Raw genomic sequence first — 22,929 nt, forward strand, 5'->3', positions numbered from 1 at the left:
CAAGCAGGTCATTTAACCTGTGGCTGATCCAATTTCTCTAGCATACGGACAGACAGAGCTACTAACACTGCTACATTAACAACTACAGACACATTGCTTGGTCCTTTAAGATCTACCTGCCATGTGTGGCTGAAACCACTAACCCACACCTGCCCACTAAGGCTAAGAATACTGCACCTATGCACGGATGGGAAGCTGCTCACATGCTCGCTCATGCTCACCCACCAAGTCCATCGACCTCTGGAGTTCACTGCCAACTCTGCGTTGATGAGACGCCACTCCATCTTCATGTGTTTTTACATTTTCTCATGGTAGCCTCAACACATTTGCATCTGGTTCTGGTTACCCAGTAGTATTCCTTGTGTACAATTAAATAAGAGCCCAAAACCACAGGACCAGCACATGTGATGGGGATTAGCTGGTAGGGAACAGATATAAAATCACAAAGGCGCAGGCCTCTCAGAAACTGAGGAGCCCTCATACATCTATAGTGCAGAGAGCCACTTGCCAACTTAGGTCCCTTTTGTTCCAACTGCCCCTATCCTTGGACCCCAAAGCACAATCAGTGCTTTTTCCTTTGAACCTGGGGTCTCAAAACGAGTGTGCAAAGTCCATGAACAAAACCTGGCTGAAAACAGATGACGCAACAAACCTACACTAACTGTCTTGACAGTTAAATTCATGTTACAAAAAAAACTAACTTTAAGATTTATTTTTGTAACTTTTGAAACAGAGAAAACAACACACTCTTGGGGAAAGAAAGGTGAGGGGTAGAGGAGCAGGCCCTGGGTAGTGATCACGACAGCACCTGGAATTTGAGAGGCCTGCCTAGGAGAGCCACACGCACTGCCACACAGCACAGGGGACAGCTACTGTCTGAGGCTCTGCAGACCAGTCCCTGCGCCACGCAAAGCTGCTATAGATCCAAGTCATAAAAATCCTCCAGCTCATCGTGAAACAAGTCCCATTCGTCCTCTGAGTCTGTCAGCTCGTCGTCCCCACCTGCAGCCAAAAGCATAAGCAACATCTCGCCCAGCTCAAAGGTGACAACCTCCTCTTCGTCGTTGTCAAAGGGGTTGTTCTCTCTCTCCTCAATGAGCTCCCAGAAGTGGCTCCTTCGTTGGGCCTGTAAGAAACAAGGCCATGATAGGGGTAGCACTGTCTTCTATCCTGTGGTTTATAAGGCAAACCGAGCGGCCCACAGGGCCTGGCGAAGCAGACTTCTCACTTAGTCCTCCTACCATGCCTCCCCTTTGGCTATTCTCAGGCTAGGGCTTTGAGCACTTTCCTTTCCTACCCCTCCCGGTTTTCTCAAGTCTGACTCCTCTACTCTAGTCTCCCTCCCAGACCTGTGTATCATTCTTCCCTTTCCCCAGAATGTGCAGGACTCAACTGACAGTGTGGTATTTCCCCTCCTTAAAGAAAGAGCGAGAGTTACCCGGTATCTGCTTGATGTTCCCACTTTCTGTCTCTGTGGCTCCTCTCTACGGCCATCAGGGTACGCATGCTTGTAAAAACAGTTCCCTCCAAATGGGCAGCTCCCACGTCCTTCATCAAAATACCTGCACGCCTTGTTGCTGGAAAGGAAAATATCGCAACCCTTATTCACAGTGGACTTTAGGCCTGTATCGACTATCATCCGGGGCTTTTCTTTGAACAGGGGCAGAACCAGATGTCTGTGCAGACTCCCAGGATGCGTTCTTAGCAACACGCGCTCCCAACACTGGCTGGAGAGATCTCTGTTTAAATGTTTATGGCTCACCAGCACTAACACTGACTGAAAAGCTTTTAGAACCCCAAAGCACAAGAATTCCTAAGCCAACTCTTCCAATCCAGGATGAGCTGGAACTCCCTCCACAGGCTTCAGCCAGACTGGAGGCTTCACTTAACAGTCCCTCAGCACCCAACCAAAGGCTGTGTTTGTTAAAAGCTAAAAGAGCAAAAGACAAACTGGGCAAGCAGTTAGGGGCTACAAAAGAAACCATCCTGGGAAGTACAGAAAGGGTAGGAAGGACGAGGAGCACACACGCAGGACTATTCTATCGGAGAGAGCCAGGCTGCGCGTACCTCATGGCCTCCTTGTATTTCTGAATGAGTTTCTGCTTCTCTTCTTTCTCCTCCACCCAGTACTCACTTGGAATGACAAAGTTAGATGTGATGCGGCATTCGGGGCAGGACCTGGGAAACAATGAACAGGCTACAATGCACATTCCCCTCTCTGTGCCCACTCTAAGACACACCCTGGTGCGTCATCTCGTGACTTAGATTAACTGACAGGCACACGAGCATTTCAGAACAGGGTTCCACACAGTCACAACTAACCCTTTCTTTGGAGGGAAGATAAACTCCTTCAGAAATCAACTCAATGGCTAGCCAGTTTAAAAAAAAAAACAAAAACAAAAAACAAGACTTAGGTAAAAAACAGAAGACATTTCACACAGACTCCTTTCATTTAAATAAATTTATTTCTTGTAACTTTGCTCTGTTTAGATTATGTGGCTTTTGTTCAGTTATGAGAACAGTTTTTAAAGGATGGTGAGTTATTGGCTAGCTTAATGGATGGAATAGGAAAGTGGAAAATGTAAAATGCCAGCAAACATACATTCAGAGCCAGATACGCTTGTTCACAAAGCCTACACTGGTGTCTAAGCCATTAAACACAATCTCCTCAAAAAGCACAAAGACTACTAACTGATACACAAGGTTTCCTCAGTCAAATGAAATAGACCAACTAACCCAGCAGCTAGCTGAAGTACAAAGAAGAAATCCCAATTAGAACACCCAGGTTCATGATAAAATACATGCATTTAAATGCGGTCCTTCTGGTTGAAAGTTGGCACAAGATACTAAATTCTTCCCGAAAATAGAAAGCACAAACGAAGATTGGGGAGGAGTCTCACTTTATGATCTTGCTCTCAAATTGCTTAGCACTTCTCCACTTGCGAATACACTTGAGACAGTAGGTGTGGTTGCAGTTGGACAGGATCCCAAAGCGGCGCTCGCTGGGGCTGGCTTTCTCATAGACCACCTCCATGCAGATGCCACATACCATGTCCTTGCTGCGCTGCACAGCAAAAGAGAGCTCCATGTCCTTCTCATGGGCCTCAATGCAAGACTGGAAGAAGGGAGAGACAAGAGGCACAGTCAGGCCACTGCAGTCCTGAGACTTCACAGTCAGTTGCCCACCAAGACCTTTTCCAATGTGACCTGGAAAAGACTTTGCTCTAATATAAGCACAGGTCCATAGCCACCACTGTGGTGCTCACTTCACTCCGGTCAAGCTGGGAGGACTCAACTTCCAAGATTTGAAAAATTATCCAATTCTTTGTACCCCAGATCCATAGAGCACTATCCCTACAGTTCTCCCCATGAAAGACCCTATCAACTTTGTTGATGTTTGGTTTCTCGGTAGAAAGTGGAAAAACTAGGATTAAAGCCTTCATTTCAAACCTGTCAGAATATGAACACTTGGGAGGCAGAGGCAGAAGAGGCAAGAGTTCTATAGGCCAGGCCCATGCTACATGAGACCTTGTCTCCAAAGTAAATAAAAGATAGCAGGCCTTAAATCCCGGCATCCGGGAGGCAGAGGCAGGCAGAGCTCTGAGAGTTTGAGGCCAGCCAGTTTACAGAGTGAGTTCCAGGACAGCCAGGGCTATGCAGAGAGACCCTGTCTCAAACAAACAAACCAAGATGAAAAAGATGAATAACACTAAAATAAATCTGAACAGGTACTAGGTGACAATTATGCAAGGCATATTATTTCCATATCCCTTTAAAGGGTGGTTTCAGTGGCTCATACTTGAGTTATGAGTAATTCCAGCATTCAGAGGGCAGAAGCAGGAAGAACCCAAAATCTGAGGTGCAGCCAATCTGATCTATGCAATGGGCTCCAGGTCAGCAAAGCTAATACCAAGAGACCCTCAAAAATTAAAATTAAACACACACACACACAAAACTAAAAACTACTGAGACAATCCACAAATTTCTGATATTTTCAGAAGTACAACCACTATTATTTAATACTAAAAGTTTATCTTTTAAATTATGGGATGGGGGGCATGAACGTGACTGCAGATGTCAATGGAGGCCAGGAGTGGGATCTCCCAGGACTGGAGTTACAGGTGGCTTGTGAGTCACCAGATGTGGGTACTCAGGATTAACTCAGGTACTCTATAAAGCTAAGCCACCTCTCTAGCCCCACAGTATTTATGGGAATGTGCTCATTCTCTCTTATAACCCCATACTCAACAGTTACTTATTCTGTGGTTTGTCAATTCAATGACTTTGAAACTAACTTGACTGACTTATTGTCTTTTCTTTTTTAAAAAAGATTTATTATTTATACAGAATTCTTCCTACACGTGGGCCTGTAGGCTGGAAGAGGGCACCAGATCTTATTATAGATGGTTATGAGCCACCATGTGGTTGCTGGGAATTGAACTCAGGACCTTTGAAGAAGAGCCAGTGCTCTTAACCTCTGAGCCATCTCTCAAGCCCGACCTACTGTATTTTCAAGGTTACCTGTTTATTATTTTTTAAAAGATTTATTTATTATTTATACAGTATTCTGCCCACATATGCCTACACGACAGAAGAGGGTAGCAGATCTCATAGACGGTTGTGAGCCACCAGATGGTTGCTGGGAACTGAACTCAGCACTTTGGAAGAACAGCTAGTGCTCTTAACCTCTGGGCCATCTTTCCAGCACACCTGTTTATTTTATTGCCGAGTAATATTCTGAATTCTCAGCACCTATTTTCTTTACCCATCCCCACTCTCAGACTGCATGAATAATGCTATTATCAAAGGGCACTGGTTACATAAGCCTAGCAACCCACACATGAAGGTGGGGGGAGAAACAGCTCCTCAGAATTGCCCTCTGACTTCTACAAATGGCTGTGGCATGTGTGAGCACACATGAAATAAACTTAAAAAGAAAGCTGAGGGCTGCAGAGATGGCTTGGCAGTTAAAGAGCACTGGGTGTTCCTTCAGAGGGCCTGGTTCAGTTCTCAAAACCACAAGACAGTGACACAGCTCTTGTTCCAGGACATCTGACACCTTCTTCTGGCCTCTGTGGGCACTGCATTGCTTATGGTGAACAGACACGGCACGTGTGTGACACAGAACATCCAGACACATAAAAGACTGACTAAATCTTTGACCTCAGTGTACTGCCACTGGCTATATGAACAGGGCATCACTACACCCAGTCAGTCAGGCACTCCGAGTGCTAAGCAGAATTACTAGCTGACCCAGAGAAAATACTTCCAAAGGATATTCAAGACAGGACAAGCCTGATAAATGGCTTAGTAGGTCAGAGCTCCTACTACCAGCCCAACAAGCTGAGTTCAACTCCTGGGTTCCACAGTATAGAAGGAGAGAACCATTACCCAAGCTGTCCTTTGACCTCTACACATATGTGCTGTGACATCAGCCCTACCTACAATGAGAAAATTAAAACAATTTTAAAAGGCTATGTAAGGTAAAGACATATGCTCAAAAAAACAAAAAACAAAAAACCAACCCGTACACAATGAAACAAACCAAATATCCTTCTACTAATTAATAGAAGAACAGTATCGGGGCTGGAAGGGTTACTGAGTCAGTATCAGTTCACTGCTTGTAGAACGAGCATGAACACCTGGATTTGGATCCTCGGTTTGCATGCGAAAACCAGGCACAAGTGCATTTGTAATCTACACCGGGACAAGGAAATGGACAGCCAGGTACTCTAACTGGTGAGCTCCAGACTGAGCCTCAAAATTGAGATAGAGAACAATGGGGGAAGACACCGAATGCTAACTTCTGGCCTCCATGTCAATACATCCACACATAAACACACACACAAACAACCACCACCCAACCACAAAGTATGGATATATACTTCAACAGGGAAAACCTTGAAATCATCATCTAAATGAGGGGAACCAGTCACTGAAGGTCATAACCAAGAGAGTCCAGCTACATAAATCATCCAGAACCGGCCAAGCACCCAGAGAAACTAAGTAGACCCACTCTTGACAAGGCCCACGGAACAGTGGAGAGACTGAGTAAGTGGGTATAGGTTTCTTTAGGGGATGAAAATTACCTAATTTAGAATTATGGTAATGACTGGACAATGCTATGAATATATAAAAAAGCAATGAAATATGCATTTTAAAAGAACTATAAATCTCAGAAAAACTGCTAAAACAAACAAACAAATAATACCCATAGTCTGAGGTTTTGGAAACAGAACTTCTCTTTTTAGGATATACTGATATAGCCAGGCTCTCCAGACCCTCCTGCCCTTCCTCCACAATGCCTGGATTACATGGGTATGTATCTGACAAAACACTCTAAAAAACCCTAGAAGAAGCACATCACCACTTATTGGTTCCTCATACTTAGTACCAGCTTCTCTGAGCACTTACTTTTATGTGCTGTGACCTCTGGGCAGCATCCATTGGGTGTAGGACCTGCAGGCCACACATGTCACAGGAGTCTCCGTGGAGATACACACAGTTTTCCCCATAGCGACACTCTCCCACTGCAGCATAGGGGCAAAGCTGCTTCTTTGTCTCCACCGCAGTTGGCTCCTTCTCTGACTCTTCCTTGGTCACTGAGCCCTGCAGGGGTACTTCAGTGCAGGAAGGGGCAGCTGAAAATGTTTAAGATGGTAGTAAAGGTCCAAATACATAAAGCAATTATGAACTATAAGGTAACAGAGAACAACAATAAAAAAAAGTTAAAAAACAAAACAAAACAAAAAAAAAAAAACAAAACTTAATGAAACCTAAAGTCAGCCTACTGAACAAAACTTCACTTTCCCTGTTGGTTTTTTGAGACAGGGTTATACAGCCCAGACTGGCTTAGAACTTGCCCGCTGCCTACCCCAGAGTACCCAGCGATGGAATTATAGGCACACACCACTACTGTCCAGCTTTGTTTGGTTCTATCAGGGAAGATCTGATTAAGCCAAGGCTGGCCTTGAACTCAGCAATGCTCCTGCCTCAGCCTCTCTAAAACTGGTATTACAAGTGTGTGGCACCAAGCCCAGTTCTCTATGTGAATTTCTTTAGAAGTGAAACGTAGTATCAGAAAGTACTCTTAGAAAGTATTAGTAGGAGTAGACAGAACCATCTGGAGAAACCGGAGTTCAAGGTCATCCTTAACTACTTGAGGAATCTGAACTATAAGAGACCCTCTGTCAAAAAAAACACAAAACAAAAGAGAGGATTGGTTGTGGGCTGAGTGTATAGTCAATGATAAAGCATTTGCCTAGCATGTGCAAAGCCCAGGGTTTGATCCCAGCACCACCAGGAGCAGGCGGGGGACAGCATTCGGAGACACTTCAGTTTTTAAACATGAATTCATTTTATTGTAGTTCAAAAATTTTCTTTTACTTCATCTCTAAATTTTAGATAACTCAATCTAAAGTGTTGACAGTAGGTTAAACTCAAACACTGGAAACAGGAAAACTGAAACTGAGTTCACTGTGGCCTGTCATTTAGCCCTTTGATTGCATTTTACAGGGTCCTCACAATACTTACTACGGCCACAGTAGGGCTGCCCGGGTACAAACTCAATGGCATTCACCCAGTCCTCAGAACCTGCTCCTACAGTTGCAAAATTTGGGTTTCTTGACTCAGCTTCGCCTGAATTCATTTCAGCAAGTGATCCAACTCCAGATGAGAGGTTCGAGGAAGCAGCAAGGGATGGTTTTGCACTCAGATCTGTAGCGGTCACTTCTTCCTGTTTCAGTGGCTTGCTGTGTTCGTATCTGACACATAGACAAAAGTAAGCAGTTACTGTCAGACTACAGACCCTGGAAGTTTCAAATGTCAGTGTGAACACAAGCATTAGCGGGAAGAACCTGGGAACTTGTCAAGAATTATTCTTATTTATGTGTATCTGGGAAAAAGTATGTGTGGGTATCCACAGAGCCTAGAAGAGAGCATTTACATCGCCAGGGTCGAAGTTAATGGGCAGTTGTGAGCTGCCTGATGTGGGTGGTAGGAACCAAATTCAGGCCTTCTCCAATAGCAAATAGGCCCTCTTAACTGCTGAGCCATCTCTCCAGCCCCCAGATAACACTGAGATAGAAGGTTTGGCTCTGTAACCCAGGGTAGCTTCACACTCATTATGTAGCTCATGCTGGCTTCAAATGCATGGATTCTCCTGCCATAGCCTCTCAAATGCTGAGATTACAGGCATACAACATACCTGGCCTTGTCTTTTTCAGTCCTACAGTGCTTTGGATTGAACCCATGGTCTTGCACATCTAGGCAAGTACTGAGCTATGCCCACAGCCCAATACCTAATTTAAGTCTGGAGTAGAGCCCATGACTCAGTGTGTCTAGGAAGCCTCACTGTGATGTCATACTGCTGATCAAGGCATGAGACCAAGACTTAGCAAACTTCACAAGGTCAAGTAGGGCAGTACATTTCAGCAATCTGGGAGACTTAGGCAAGAAGATTCCATGTTAGAGACAAGACCAGGAAACTTGCTGAGACGCTGCCTCAAAACAAAATAAGGGCTGTCCTGTATAATCCTAGCACTTGTTAGGCCAAGGTAGGTGGATTACTACGAATTTGAAGTTCTCTCGTGCTACAAACTGAGTTCCACCCACCCCCCAAAAGGCAGACTACCTGGGTAGTAATAGTAACCATCGGCCAAGTTCTACCAAGTTCCAGAAACTGTGTCTTCTCTTGTAAAGTCTGTATGAATAAAGTTTCTGAGAAAGAAAACTGTTTTGAAATGGATACCAGGTAAGCAGGGTAGTAGCAAGAGCCCTGCTCCCACTTTGGAGGTTGTCGAGACAGAAAGAGAGAGAGATCCAAATAAGCCAAACCAAAAATCGTTGTTATGAGATTATATGTTCAAGAGTAAATGGAATAAACATGAATGCATGTGAAAGATAGGCCTACATTATCAATTCTACCTAATGAGCCAATTATTCCCTTACAGATCTGCACAGAATATGCTTCTGAAGTGAAAACTGAGTAGATTCAAGAAAGGATAAAAAAAAGTGGGAAAAGAAAAGCCAAGGCCAACAACATGGCTCCACCACACAAAGCACACACATGGTGCAAAGTAACATTCAGACAAACATACTTGTGCACACAAAATAAACATAGCAACATCATGCAAGGGGGTCTTTGAAGAGGACAAACCAACAAGCTATACATAGTCCTCTACCCAAATAATAATGGCTCTGATATTTTAATATGGCTTTAAAAAAAACCCATCTTTCAGGCTGGAGAGATGGCTCAGAGGTTAAGAACTGGTTGTTCTTCCAAAGGTCCTGAGTTTAATTCCCAGAAACCACATGGTGGCTCACAACCATCTATAATCAGATCTGGTGCCCTCTTCTGGCATGCAGGTACACATGCAGACAGAACACGGTATAAATAATATATAAAAACTAAAAACACCCATCTCCCCCACCCCCAGACAGGGTTTCACTATGTAGCTCTGACTGTCCTGTAACTCACTATATAGTCTAAGCTGGACTTGAACTCAAGAGATCCATCCACCTGCCTCTGCCTCCAAAGTGCTAGAACTAAAGGCATGTGCCCCCACACCCAGCTCTCAAGGGACACCATTTAATTACATTAATTATAATGAATTAATTACAATAAATACATTAATACAATGTAAGTTAAAGTTATAGTTGGGAAACTGTTGTATCCATTAGTTTGTGTTGTCTATGGTAGATTTTGCATAAGAAAACATGCCTTGAGTTCCCAAAAAATTCCCAAACACATATCTTGTAGGGAAAGTTTGCCAATCTAGCCTATGAAGATTCTCACATCTACTAGAATTAAGAGCTACCAATAGAGAATTTGTTATCACAGCTAATAAATTATAAGAGGATGTCACAAAATTGCTGATTATTTTAGTGTTAAGTGATGAATTAATGCTCAGGAAAAATATCAAGTATTTTTGTAAGAAATAAAAGTGTATGACTTCTGAAAAAAAAAATAAAAAAAGAAATCAAAGAAAGTACCAAGCTTCATCCATATTCTGTATTGATATACTATTAACTTTCTATCTAAAGAACTTAAATGAGGATTGGCAAGATGGCTTAGTGAATAAAGGTGCCTGCCACCAAGCCTGATGAATTGAGTTCACTTGCTGGGATCCACATGATGGAGGGAGTTGGTTCTTCTACGTTTCTAAGTTGTCCTCTCCACATGTACCTCAGCTCAGCCATACCTTTCCCTCACTCTGTCCCAATGTCTCCTCTCCACAGCCCTCTGCTCTCTTCAATTTCCATTCTCCTATCCTAGGCAGTGTGGGCCATAACTCAAGTGAGTGGAACTAGCCTCCCCACAGTGAGCCTTGTCATAACTATAACATCTACAGAAACTGCTACAAAGAACTGCTTGTTCATCAGAGGATGATATCTTGACAATACCTCCTCCTTTAGGCACTGTAACTGCGAAAGATTAAACATCAGGCTCAGATGCCAAGGGATCCATTTCTGACCCCTAACAGTTAGTTATGACGGGCTTACTTTTTACCCCATCCTTATTATTGATTATTTCCTAACAAATACAGGTCTGAATGACTTCCAAACAGTTGAACCCAATGGCTGACTATCAATATGTCTGTCTATCCATCCATTCACCCATCTGTATGTGGCCGTGATGGTGACAAGTCTTAACCTAGTGTAGTGGTTTCTATCCTTTCAGCTATCCATCCCCCATCTGTATGTGACTGTGACACCAGCTATAAGTCTTACCCAGTTTCAAACATATCCAAGACTCTTCTCCAAAAGTGGAGCCCTTCAATAACTCTCTTTTTCAGTGACTTTGTCCAGACTTTTTAGTGAAAATGACAATATCTGACTTCTGAGACTAGGTCATTAAAAAGGTACTGTAGTTTTTGCTGAACCTTCTTCAACTGCTAGCAAATTGCTTTTCAAATCACAATCAATTTTTTGGGTACTAAGTATAATGCTACTAAAAATATATGTACAAGGCTACTAGAATTATATATTTTATTTTCATTCTTCAACCCACCCTTAACCAAAGAGTTTATAAATAAATCCTTACCTGCAGCGGTCTCCATAAACACAGTACCCTCTTTGAAAATACTTGCACACTATACCATATGGACTGTCAGAGAGGTCATGAGAGTATCGACAGTTATCGCCTTCCTTACAAACCCCATGCATAAAATATCTGTAAGACAAAGAACCAACAGCTAGATTAGAAGACTAAAGCCAACTCTCAAAGAATTCGTTTCTACCACAGTTTCCCAGCATGCTCACAACTGTATCAATGAACACAGTAGCAGTCTAGGCCATGTGGCAAGGAGGACCATTTGGGTCTACAGTGGGCAGCACAGGGATCTTTTGCCTGTCCCAAAAGAAAGATATTTGATTACATAGGGTTCCTTCTTTGGGGGGTGAACTAGGGCTCCATACACACAAGTACTCTCTCACTAAACTCTATCTCCTGCTCCTCCAACTTAAAGATTTTACACATTTCTTTTGTTCACTGAAGGTCAACTCTGCCCACTGTCCTCATTTTACAGTCCTAGAGGGGCAGCTTTGTTTTCCCACTACCTTCACTCCTAATTGTGACTATTTGCAAAGCACATCAAAGATAAAGAAACCACACAGACTAGAAAGTATCAGGCTGCCATTTACAGTCAACGTTGTCAAAGAAACAATTTTAATTCTTTAAAAGCCACATATCACTTATGAAAACAAGCAGAATTAGGCCATCAACTTTAAGAGAGTATAGGCAGACATGATTACCAGTTTCTGGACAGCAACAAACAGCGCCATCACCTGAGCATTTGCTAGTCATGTAAAGTAAGACCCCACCATCCCTACTTAGGACCTAGTGCTATTCTAAATCCATGAAGGGAGTGGAAAGCATCATTTCTAGAGCCCTTCCCTCCATCTGCACAACACTCCTGCCAGAGTCCATTTTCCTATTCCCTTGCTCTCTGAGCAGGATAATAAAGGGTACTTTTTGGCATGCCAGGGAAGATAGTAGCAGTTTCTTGGGTGTAAATGTGGTTGGCCTTGCGGAGGACTCTGCTGTACACTTGAGCCACAGCCATCTGTGGGAAAAGAGCGGTGGGACTGTTCAGCACATTCTAGACCCCAGATGCTATGTTAGACAGAAGAGCTCAGTAGTGCGAACACATGCTACATACTACTCTTGCAGAAGACTTAAGTCCAGTTCTAGCACCCAAATCAGATGGCTTACAATTACCAGTAATCCTAAAAGAGAAAAGGAAAACCTAGTGAGGGGAAACCATGGTCTATTTTTTGCATTTCCTATGGTACCTATCTATATGTAGAAGAGACCTAAGTACCATGGTAAATCATAGTATCAATAAAGGAAATAAAATGTGCCTAGGAAGGATAATCTTTACAATGCCATCTAAATATATAATGTATATAGTATCCATTTCTTAACAAAAAATACTAAATGAGGAAAAAAACTAAGTATTTGACACACAGAGGTAGGGTGACATCTGTAATCCCCGGTATTTAGAAGACTGAGTTAAGAGGATACTTAAGCAACACTACCCTACTCTATCTTAAAAAAGGGAAAGCGGTGGTTTGAGGCCTGTTGGTGTAAGCCTTCATAAGCAGCACTACAGAGGGGAGGCAGGTGGACCCTGAGTTTGAGGCTAGCCTGGACTACATCAACCAGGGATAACATAGCAAGAGCCTGTCTTAATTAATTTTTTATAAAGATAAACAAAAAAGCCAAGTGTGGCATTTGTCTACAGTCTTGAGCACCTGGAGGCTAACAGAAGTGAATTGCTGAGTTCAAGACTGGCCTATGATATATAGTAAGACCCTGACTCCCCACTTCCCAACTACCCCTCCCCCCAAAACCCACTGTAATTGGTAAATAATAATGTGGTGGTACACACCTATAATCCCAGCCATGGCTTGGGAGGCAGAAGTCAGCAGATCTGACTTTGAGACCAGCCTAGTTTATAGAGTGAGTTCTAGGACAGCCCAGAGGTACATGGTTAAACCCAGCCTCAAAAACCAAAACTATACACATGCACATATTCAGTGGGATGCTGTGGCGCACACCTGTAATCCCAGCAGTTGGGGATGCAGAGGCAGGCGGATCTCTGTGAGGCCAGCCTGCCTATTCCACAAAGCAAGTGTAGGACAGCCAAGGCTACACACAAAACCCTGTCTCTAAAAAAACACAGAGATGATGAATAAACAAATAAATTCCACTATGAACATTCCAGCAGTTGGGCAAGGGATTTCTACAATCTCTGTTTTAAAGGTTCATTTGTATTTCCAAAGTCATATTAGCCACATTTCATATATTTTTATTGAAAAACAAAACAAAAAACTCTTGGGGCCGGGATGAAGCTCAATTGATAACAGTCCTTGCCTTGCATACAAGTAAGCAGTCCTGGGTTCAATTCCCAGCACTACATGAAATGCACATGATGGTACATGCCTGTCATTCTATCTCTCAGGTGGCAGAGGCAGGAAGATCGAAAGTTCTGTCAGAAAGAAAGAAAAAGAAAGAGAAAGAAAGAAAGAAAGAGAAAGGAAAAGAAAAGAAAAGAAAGGAAAAGAAAAGAAAAGGACAAAAGAGGTTCTGGAGTTCAAGGTTCAAGGCTTGTCTCAGTAACCAGAGACAGAGACAGTACATTTTAAGACTTGGTCTCAAAAAAAAAAAAAGGCTGGGCAGTGGTGGCATACACTTGGGGAGGCTGAGGAAGGCAGATCTCTGTTAAGGGTCAGCCTGGGTTCCAGGGATACACAGAGAAATCCTATCTCTAAATAAACAAACAAACAAACAAACAAACAAGATAGGAAGGAAGGAAAGAAAAGAAAAGAATCTTTGTATCTTCATTTTCTTTTGCTTTGGTTTTTTCCAGACAGGGTTTCTCTGTCCAGCCTTGGCTGTCCTGGACTTGCTCTGTAGACCAGGCTGGCCTTGAATTTAGAGATGTGCCTGCCTCTGCTTCCCTGAATGCTGGGATTACAGGCGCCACCCCCAGTGGCTTTGGATCTTTTCTCAAAAGCGTAGAATCTTGCTGTGTGTGTGTGTGTTGGGGGGGTGGGGGGGGAGGACAGCACACTCCTTTAATCCCAGCACTTGGGAGGCAGATGCAGTGGATCTTTGTGAGTTTGAGGCCAGCCTAGTCTACAGAGTGAGTTCCAGGACAGCCAGTAACTACACAGAGAAACCCTGTCTTGAAAAACAAACAAACAAAAAACCTTAAAATCTTTGTGTTATTTCAACAGAAAATTCATGTAGAAGCACTCCAATATAGCAGCATCTAAATTTTAAAAAAATTACTGTTAGGGGGCTGAGAGATGGCTTCAGTAATTAAATTCCAGAGGACTGAGGTTTAATTTCCAGCACCTATGTGGTAGCTCAAGCTGTTTGACAACCTTTTCTGGTTTCCCTGGTCACTGGGCACACATGTGACACAGATATACATTCAGGTAAACACAGACAGACATACACACACACACACACTCGCAAATCTTGTCATTTCTACACACTGACTTCCAGGCCTGCCAAAGCTACACAGTAAGACTCCTTCTCAAAAAGTCAATAAACAAAAATTAACTGTCTTCAATCCACACTCAAGGCAGCTAGCAAAAAAGGATTGATTTCACAGCATCTCTCTAAAGAGATGAAAGCCAGCCTCTTGGTGGGAGCGTAAGAGCAGTTTCTCAGCAGAGGTTATTTATTTCTTTGGCAGCACAAACAAAACACAAGGAGATTTTCACGATCGTTAACAGCAGCTAATGAAAAGTGAGATTGAACAATTAAAAACTGAACACTAGCTGGGTGAGCCTTTAATCCCAACAGTGACTGGGAGGGACAGGTCCATGGGGGGGGGGGTCTCCAGGCCTGCTTAAGCTACACAGTGAGACTGTCTCAAAGAGAACATCCTTGGGCTAGAGTTGGCTCAGTGGTTAAGAGCACTTGCTGCTTTTTCAGAAGCAGCAGGTTCAATTGCCTACACCCACACAATTGCTCATAACCAATTGTTACTCCACTCCATTTCCAGAAGATCTTAAGTCTCAGTCTGGTCTCAGTGGCCACAGGCATGCATACAGTATAAATACATACATTCAGGCAAACACTCATATACATTAAAAGTAAATAAATCTTTGTCAAGACAGGGCTTCTCTGTGTACCTTGGCTGCCCTAGACTTGCTTTGTTGACCAGGCTGGCCTCAAATTCACAGAGATCCACCTGCCTCAGCCTTCCCTGTGGGATTACAGGCGTGAACCACTACTGCCCAGCATAATAAATATTTTTAAAAATTTAAAAATAAGCTGGGGCTGATGGTCCATGCCTGTAATTACAGTGCTCTGGGCAGAGGCAAGCAGGATCTCTGTGAGTTCAAGGCCAGCCTGGTCTACAAAGTGAGTCCAGGACGGCCAAGGCTACACAAAGAAACCACATCTTGAAAAACAAAATAAACAAACAAAAATTTAAAAATAGAGAATAGAGAGATGGCTCAGCAGTTAAGAGCACTGACTGCTCTTCTAGAGGTTCTGAGTTCAATTCTGAGCAACCACATGGCGGAATTGCATTTCCAAGAGATCCAAAGCCCTTCCAGTGCACAGATGGATATGAAGACAAAACACCGATTGAGCTTCAGCACAGCCAAGACTTTTTTTTTCAATAAATATATATTAGTAAAAATTTTAAAACCTGAACATCCTTTTCTAAGCAAGTAACTTTAAAGAGAAGTATGCCCTAGGTATAGGAGCTATTCTTCTTCAGGTGCAGAGATGGCTTAGTGGTTAAGAACAGGTCGGGTTCCCAGCACTTACCTGGGGCAGCTCACAGCCTTAACTCCACCTCCAGGGGGAATCTGATACCTTCAATGGCACTTGTATTCATATGCAGACATCCACACCTGCACTCTCTCAGAAAGAGGCATTTCAATCAAGCTCACTGAAAATACTTCCAGTAAGGTACATTTCTGCAGTGGGTACTCAACGTTTTATTTGCCAAATGTCTGAATGAGGTAGTCCCAGAAAGATAAGCATGTTCTAATAAGTCCCCTCCCTTTAGTAACTTACAAGTATATTTTTAAAAAATTCATAGGATGAATGCGTGAATGTTTATATGTAAATGATTCCTACATTTTAAAGACTTTTTATTTTGAGTATATGGGTGTTTTGCCGGCATGTTTATCTGCATTGTATACCAGCAAGTACCCAAAAGAGCCAGAAGAGGGCGCTAGATCCTCGCTAGAACTGGAGTTAGTTGTTAGTCACCGTGTGGGTGATGGAAAGCTCACTAGGCTCCTCTGTAAGAGCAAAGAAATGTGCTTACCACTGAGCCATCTCTCCATAAGTCGTATAAAATAGTTTTAGCTTTAACTGTTCAACATTAATTGGAGCATATACCAGAGCTCTATGATGGGTGCTGAGGAAAACCCCTGCAGGCATGTGAAAACACAATGCCTCTGTCAAAGCTCAAAGTCACAAAGATTCCATAGTTGTCATTCCTCTATTCAAAAGAGAAAGACTTTAAGAGAGATCATGTTGGCAGCTACAACAGAAAACAATGCCAGCATTTATGCCCAAGACATATCAAATAACCTGTGGCTTCTATTTGTTGAGGCAGGGTCACCCTATGCTACCAAGGCTGGTCTGGTCAAGACATATCCCTCCTCAGCCTCTGACAAGCCAGTGTGGGAGTGTGCAACCATGAAGGGCTCTATATGCCACCAATCCCCATCCCCTCCCCTAAAATCAGGGAATTTAAAAACACACAAATAACTGTGTAAACCTGAAGCCTCCCCACCCCCTTTCTTTGGATGTGGAGTGGGAGTTACTTTGCCATAGCCCAGACTGGTCACAAACTCACAGTGCAGCTAAGACCCGGAATTCCTGATGTTTTGCCTCTACCTCCGAAACATTATTAAAGGTGTGGGCCACCATGTGAGACTGAGCTTGTATCTTGTTTTGTTTTAAAATTCCTGTATGCGAATACAGATGGCATACATTCACAGGGAGCCTGTAGAGGCTGGAGGACAAAGAACTGGGGAAATCACAGCAAACACCGTTGCTGTCTAAGCTCAGCCATCTTGCTGATCCTAAGCTTATATTCTTTTAAAGCTTTTCATACTGTTTTCTCAAAACATTTACCTTGGGCTGGAGAGATGGCTCGGTGTAAAGAGCACTGGCTGTTCTTCCTGGGGACCTGGATCCAATTCCCAGCACCCACGTGGCAGCTCCTAACTGTCTGCAACTCCAGTTCCAGGGAATCAGACACTGGCCTGGTTCTCTCAACATATACATGCAGGCAAAACACCAATGCACGTAAAATAAACATAAATACATTACAGGGCTGGAGAGATGGCTCAGAGCTTAAAAGCACTGCTTGCTCTTCCAGAGGTCCTGAGTTCAATTCCCAGCAACCACATGGTGGCTCAGAAACGTCTGTAGTGAGATCTGGTGCTCTTCTGGTGTACATGCAAGGCAGAATACTGTATACATAATAAATAAATCAATCTTAAAAAACACTCATCTACCTCATTTATATAATTATTTTTGAGACTGAACCTCCCTGTGTAGCCCAGGACTGGCACATCAATTGCCACATAACCCAGGCCAGCCTAGAAATAAAAATTCTCCTGTGTCTTAGCCTCAAAAAAAAAAAAAAAAAAGAAGTGTGTGTTTGCATGCATGAGCAAGAGAGGATGCCAGGTGTTTTTCTCCATTTTGCAAGGACACTAGGGATGAGAATTCAGAACTGCAAGTTTAAGCAGGAAGCTCTTTACTCTCCAGCCCCCACAGGAAGATTCTTTTCAGATGTAGATGTAGTGGTTCACAAACAACTCCTCCAGGGAACACCTAGGAAACTCCCTTAATTCAATGAGCCTTAGGGAGCTGGGTTAGGCTGTGCTTGCTAAAATCAGGGTCATCCCTGGCTACATAGGGATCTCAAGGTCCTATGCTAAGTGAGACCTCCAAAATTTTAAAGACCCTAAACAGGGCAGAGTGGGGAAGGCCTTTAATCTTAGCACTGCGGAGGCAGAGGCAGGCGGAGTTAGAGCCAGCCTGGTCTACAGAGTTAGTTCCACCACAGCCAGGGCTACACAGAAAAACCCTGTTCCAAATAAATAAATAAATAAATAAATAAATGAATGAATGAATGAATGAATGAATGAATGAATGAATGAATGAATAAATAAATAAGGGCTACACAGAAAAACCCTGTTCCAAATAAATAAATAAATAAATAAATAAAATGTAAAAGGACCCTAAATGGAGGCTAGAATAGTCTGGTGAGGAACTAGAAAAGGGGAAACAGGGAAAAGTAAAAGGGAAGCAGGAGAGCCATGTCCATAAGCTCAACACTAGACAGAGATAGAAGTGGAAGGATCAACTAGCCCCAAGCCATTCTGCGCGACCTTAGCTCCGGCTCCACACATACACCCCCACAGAAGAAAAAAAGAGGGTGGCGGCAGGCGTCTTCGCTGATCAATGAGGGCAGAGTTTGGTTCCGGGAAACCACACGAGTGAAACAGACATGAAAATGGGCAATTCTAGTCCACTTCTTCACAGGTGCTCTGTGGCCCGCGGCACAACCGGCACCACCACCACACACATCATGAAAACAGTAGTAATTGTTTTTTTAAGGGAAAATGTTAGCCGGGCAGTCGTGGTTTACACCTTTAATCCCAGCCCTCGTAGGTAAGAGGCAGGTGGACAGCCAAGACTGCATAAAGAAACCTTGTCGCAAAAAAAAAAAAAAAAAAAAAAAAAGAAGGTTGAAACAGTATTTTGTAGGTGAAGTTGCAGGTATCTGACAGGATGATAAATCAGTAGTGTTATCTGGTAACCAGTATTCAAAACTAGACTAGACGAAGATTGTACGTTATAGAAAGAAAAATATCAAGGTATTTAATATTTCACCTATCAGCCCGGTAGAAACACTTGTTATCCCAGCACTGGGAGGGCAGAGGCTGAAAGATGGAAGTTCAAGGCCAGCCTGGTCTTTGTAGCAGTTTTGGGACAACCGGGGCTGCAAAGCTGGACCTTGCCTAGAAAATAAAAGACGAAGGGAAAGCTTTAATCTAACGTTATTAAGTGTGTTACAGGAAAGACTGAAAGGCTGGGAATTCTCCAATTTCTGGGTTAATAGCAACAGCGAGGTCTTCTACAGGAAAAGCCTTCAGCATCTGCGTATAAACTGCCCTTGTCGGGTGAAAAGTGGTATTTCCTTTGAATTTTTTTTTAACCAACAGAAAACCTTCGAGTCCGTCCTGGTGGCTAAGTCAATATAGTCGGGCGTGGTGTCATGACAAGCCTGCAGCCCCGCTCCAGGCAAAGGCTGAGGCGTGAAGATTGCCGAAAATTCTAGGGCAGTCGGGACTATATAGGTCAACCAGGCTACACAGCAGGATTGCCTCAATAAAACACCCTCCACCCCAAATCGTTAATACAACAAATACCCCAACATTTACGACTGGGAATGTTTTCTTTTTTTTACATGCGTGCTGTATAACCGCCACCTGATCATACATTTCTTCGAATAATTTCGTCTCGCTTACCAAACCAGAACCAAACCACTCTCCTAGGATCTCCTTTCTCGCAAAGAGGAACGCCGCTCAAAAGGACGGTAATAATAATGACAGTTCATAAAAGACCAAGGGTGGCGGAGCCTAACGCCGGCTCCGAACGCTCGGTTCGGAGACAAAGCTCGGAACCGCCAGCCACCGACCACATACAAAGGCATACAAAAGCGGCTGCTCCCGGCGGGGCGGGGGTGCGCGGCGCAGGGCGCAGAAAAGACGTTACAAACGGATAGCGCGGCGCGGAGGCCCGGGGCCGGCCGAGCTCGCCGGGACCCTGGGAGGGTCTCAGGGCGCACCGAGGGTCGTTGGAGCCCGATCGGCGGCGGCGAGCTCGCGCCGCATCCCCGAATCTGCGGCGATGGGAGACCGGGGCGGGGACACCGGTCCCTCGGCACGCACCGGGGCGCTGCTGGCCGAGGGGAGGCGGCGGGAGCGCCGCGGTCCGAGCCCGCAGCCGGAGCCGCAGCGAGGCGGCAGCGGACCTCCGCGGGGGCTGACGCGGCGACGCTGGCGGGCGGCCGCGCCGGGCATCCCGCGGCGCCCGCCTCCGCCTCCGGCTCGTCCCGCAGCCCCCGCCCTCCGCCGCGCCACGCAACGTCCTACCTGCAGGTGACCTGTTTCGTCCAGCCGCCGCCGCCGCCGCCGTCGCTGCCGCCGACCCCTCCTCCCGCCCCCGGGGACAGGGCAGCGACTGTGGGGATAGGGGTGAGGGAAGCCGCTGCCACCGCCGCCGCTGCCGCTCCTGCTCCTGATGTTGTGGCTGTTGTTCCGGGAGCCGCAGCCTCCGCCATTACTGTTTATCCCACACAGCAATGGCCCCGGAACTTCCGGGATCACATAGTTCCGGTCCGGCTGAGAAGGAGAAGACAGCGGAGGGGAGGGGAGGGGAGGGAGACTGAGGAGCCCGAGAGCTCCGCGCCAGCCCCGCGCGGCGTCTCCGCGTCTCCGAGCGCCCCGGTCTCGGGAACTGCGAGCACCGCCGGCTGTCCGCGGCCCTCCTCCGGCGACGCTGATTGGTGAGGCTTCAGGCTCCGCCCTGAGAGGGCGGGGCCGCGCTCTAGCCAGGTGTGCTCGGATGCTGCAGATCCTAGCTGTCAAAGGACCGCAGGCAAGCACCGACCTCCAAGCTGTGGCTGGTGAAGCAGAAGGCGGGGAAAGGCCTGCGGTATGAACTGGACAGCTATTGCGTTGGAATCTGTTTCCTTCTCTCTCCGGAGGGCAGTAGCCCATCCCACAGGGACTGTCAGAATCCACGGTAATGGAAGTGCCAGGCGGACATCTGTAATCCATCACTCTGAAGGCTTAGGTATCAAAATCACTGCAAGTTCGAAGCCAGCCCAGACCACATAGACCCTATCAAAATAATAATAGTAGTGATTAAATAAGTTAATAAATAACTATGTGAGGTATCCCTTGTTTGTAATACCAGTGCTTGGGAAGCTAAGGGAAAAGGCTGGGCTACACTGCAATGATCCGTCAATAAACATAAAGCTTTCAAGAGCGTGTTCCCACAGACTGGCTCCCAGCAACCAGGCCCTTTCTCCTAATGTTCCCACCACTCTCCCAAAGCCCATCAGATTATATTAATCACACTGATGAACTCAGTACTGTTATGAGCCAATCAATTCTCCAAACTCTGTCTAAACTCTGATGTGTCAGAAACCAAGACTGCATCACAGAAACTTACTTGAAGTTTTTTATTAATTACAGTTTATTTACTTTGTACATGAACTTTTTTAAAAGAACATTTTGTTTTTTTATATATTGATTTCTTGAGTCAGGATTTCTTTGTGTAGCCTTGGCTCTCCTACACTCACTTTATAAAGCAGGCTGGCCTCAAACTCACAGAGATCCGCCTGCCTCTGCCTCCTAGAGTGCTGGGATTACAGGTGTGCACCACCATGCTCAGCTGGAGAAGCATTTAGATGCAAAGTTCGCTCTCTGTCTCTGTCTCTCTCTTTCTCTCTCTTCTTAATAAATAGACCTGGCTGGACTTGAATGAACAGACCTCTGCCTCCCAAATACGGAATACTAGGATTAAAAGCCTTCACCACTGTCTCCCTTTATTTTATTTTATTTTTAAGCTACAAGGTTTGTTGCACAGTTCTTGGGAAAGTAGCAGAAAAGTTAGCAAAAAAATTCAATAGAAAAGCTCTTGTCACTATAGTCATTACAGGACTATCAGATGGACACAGGGGCAAGTCATGTCCCTCTAAGGTGCTGATGTCAAACTCTGTATGCTGGATTCTCCCACACCTGACCTAAGGAGAGTAAAAAGCTATTTCATGTTCTGAGTAGACAGTGTCTCCAGTTTCACTTTGCATCGTGGTCTTGGTGTCCACTCCCTAGCCCAAACACCTGAGGAGCAAGGAGTGGAGATCAGGTAGCCTTCCGCCACATGGGCTCTGGAGGCCTCTCCTCTGTGGAAGCCACAGAAGGCAGGTAAGGCTGTTACACAGGAGGACAGAACTGGGGCTCGTGGGATACCTGCAAAAGTAGGCCAGAAGAGACCCTCTCAAAGCAGTGCCTTGCTTTTACCTCCCTTCCATAAGCCTTTGGGGCCACTACTAGTGCTGGTAGAGAGCATTCAGCGAGCCTGGAATCAGCAGCCAGAAGACCGAAAGCTATGAACAGGAAGATGTGTTTGAAAGCACCCACGTTTAGCAAGGACAGGAGCAGACTTCCCAAACACGGGAAAAGGCTTTCCGCAGCCTCTCCTGCAGTATCAATGACCCGGGCACAGGCAGCCCACAATCACTTTGAATAAAGGCACCCCTGCATTTTATTTTATTTTTTAAGGTCAGTTCCAAAGTTTATAAGACATAGAAAAAAATCCGATATCCCCAAATCAACACATGTTAAGTTCCTAGTAAAATAATTTACTTGAACAGAAAAGGACTGCACTTTTGGTGTAAGACATGTTGTTTTCCTCTTTCTTCAGATGACAGATGGATGTGGTGAACATACTTGTCCCGAATGTGCAGCATAAACACAGAGGACAGAGGCCTCATCCCCATCACTGGAACAGCCAGCATTGGACCCTGGGGAATCTTTGGTGTAGCACTGCCATTTCTTTGACCCAGCAGAGATGGTTCAGCCTGCGCTCTTGGTGCCACAGCTGACAGTTTTTCTCTGCCTGACTATAGATCTCCCTACCCATGCCCATGCTGCTTTGCTAGGAGATGGCCTTGAGGAGCCCACATTGATGCCAATGAGGGCAGGATGCTAATGCCTGAGAGTGGTGGGCACTTAACCCTTTAGTATTTTTTTTAATTCTGTAGGTGTGTGTTTTGGGTGTTACTGTTTTGGCTTTTTGAGTCAGGGTTTCTCTGTGTAACCTTGGCTGTCCTGGAACTCACTCTGTAGACC

At 44.8% G+C, this 22,929-nt stretch overlaps 1 protein-coding gene and 1 non-coding gene across 5 annotated transcripts; both read right to left on the bottom strand.

Annotated features, from left to right (window-relative positions):
* Positions 1 to 293: 293 nt before the first annotated feature.
* On the bottom strand, positions 294 to 20,554 carry Mkrn1 (makorin ring finger protein 1). 4 transcript variants are annotated; one of them, XM_055602077.1, is made up of 8 exons: positions 20,164 to 20,554; positions 11,045 to 11,173; positions 7,534 to 7,763; positions 6,415 to 6,641; positions 2,901 to 3,115; positions 2,068 to 2,178; positions 1,439 to 1,577; positions 294 to 1,126 (listed from the first exon to the last, which is right to left on the bottom strand). In XM_055602077.1, exons 1-8 carry the CDS (start codon positions 20,349 to 20,351, stop codon positions 917 to 919), a joined length of 1,449 nt encoding a protein of 482 aa, XP_055458052.1. In that variant the 5' UTR covers positions 20,352 to 20,554; the 3' UTR covers positions 294 to 916. The 4 variants fall into 4 exon arrangements, with proteins under 4 accessions (XP_055458052.1, XP_055458054.1, XP_055458055.1 ...); XM_055602079.1 differs by lacking the exon at positions 20,164 to 20,554 and adding an exon at positions 19,960 to 20,076; XM_055602080.1 differs by lacking the exon at positions 20,164 to 20,554 and adding an exon at positions 19,857 to 19,931.
* A 1,647-nt stretch (positions 20,555 to 22,201) lies between these two features.
* Positions 22,202 to 22,331, bottom strand: LOC129672639 (small nucleolar RNA SNORA71). Its single transcript, XR_008719528.1, has one exon. It is a non-coding gene; the product is annotated as a small nucleolar RNA SNORA71 (small nucleolar RNA).
* Positions 22,332 to 22,929: the final 598 nt, after the last annotated feature.

This window comes from Psammomys obesus, unplaced genomic scaffold, assembly GCF_907164565.1.
Source record: "Psammomys obesus unplaced genomic scaffold, mPsaObe1.curated_primary_1811, whole genome shotgun sequence".
Lineage (NCBI taxonomy): Eukaryota > Metazoa > Chordata > Mammalia > Rodentia > Muridae > Psammomys > Psammomys obesus.

Bases quoted from the DNA above. Each gene is read 5' to 3' on its own strand.
- Mkrn1 (XM_055602077.1), bottom strand. From the start codon at position 20,351: ATGGCGGAGGCTGCGGCTCCCGGAACAACAGCCACAACATCAGGAGCA. The intron at 7,764-11,044 runs GTAAGGATTTAT...TCTATGTGTCAG, and splicing joins GTTTATGGAGACCGCTGCAG to ATACGAACACAGCAAGCCAC. The intron at 6,642-7,533 runs GTAAGTATTGTG...AAACATTTTCAG, and splicing joins GCAGCCCTACTGTGGCCGTA to CTGCCCCTTCCTGCACTGAA.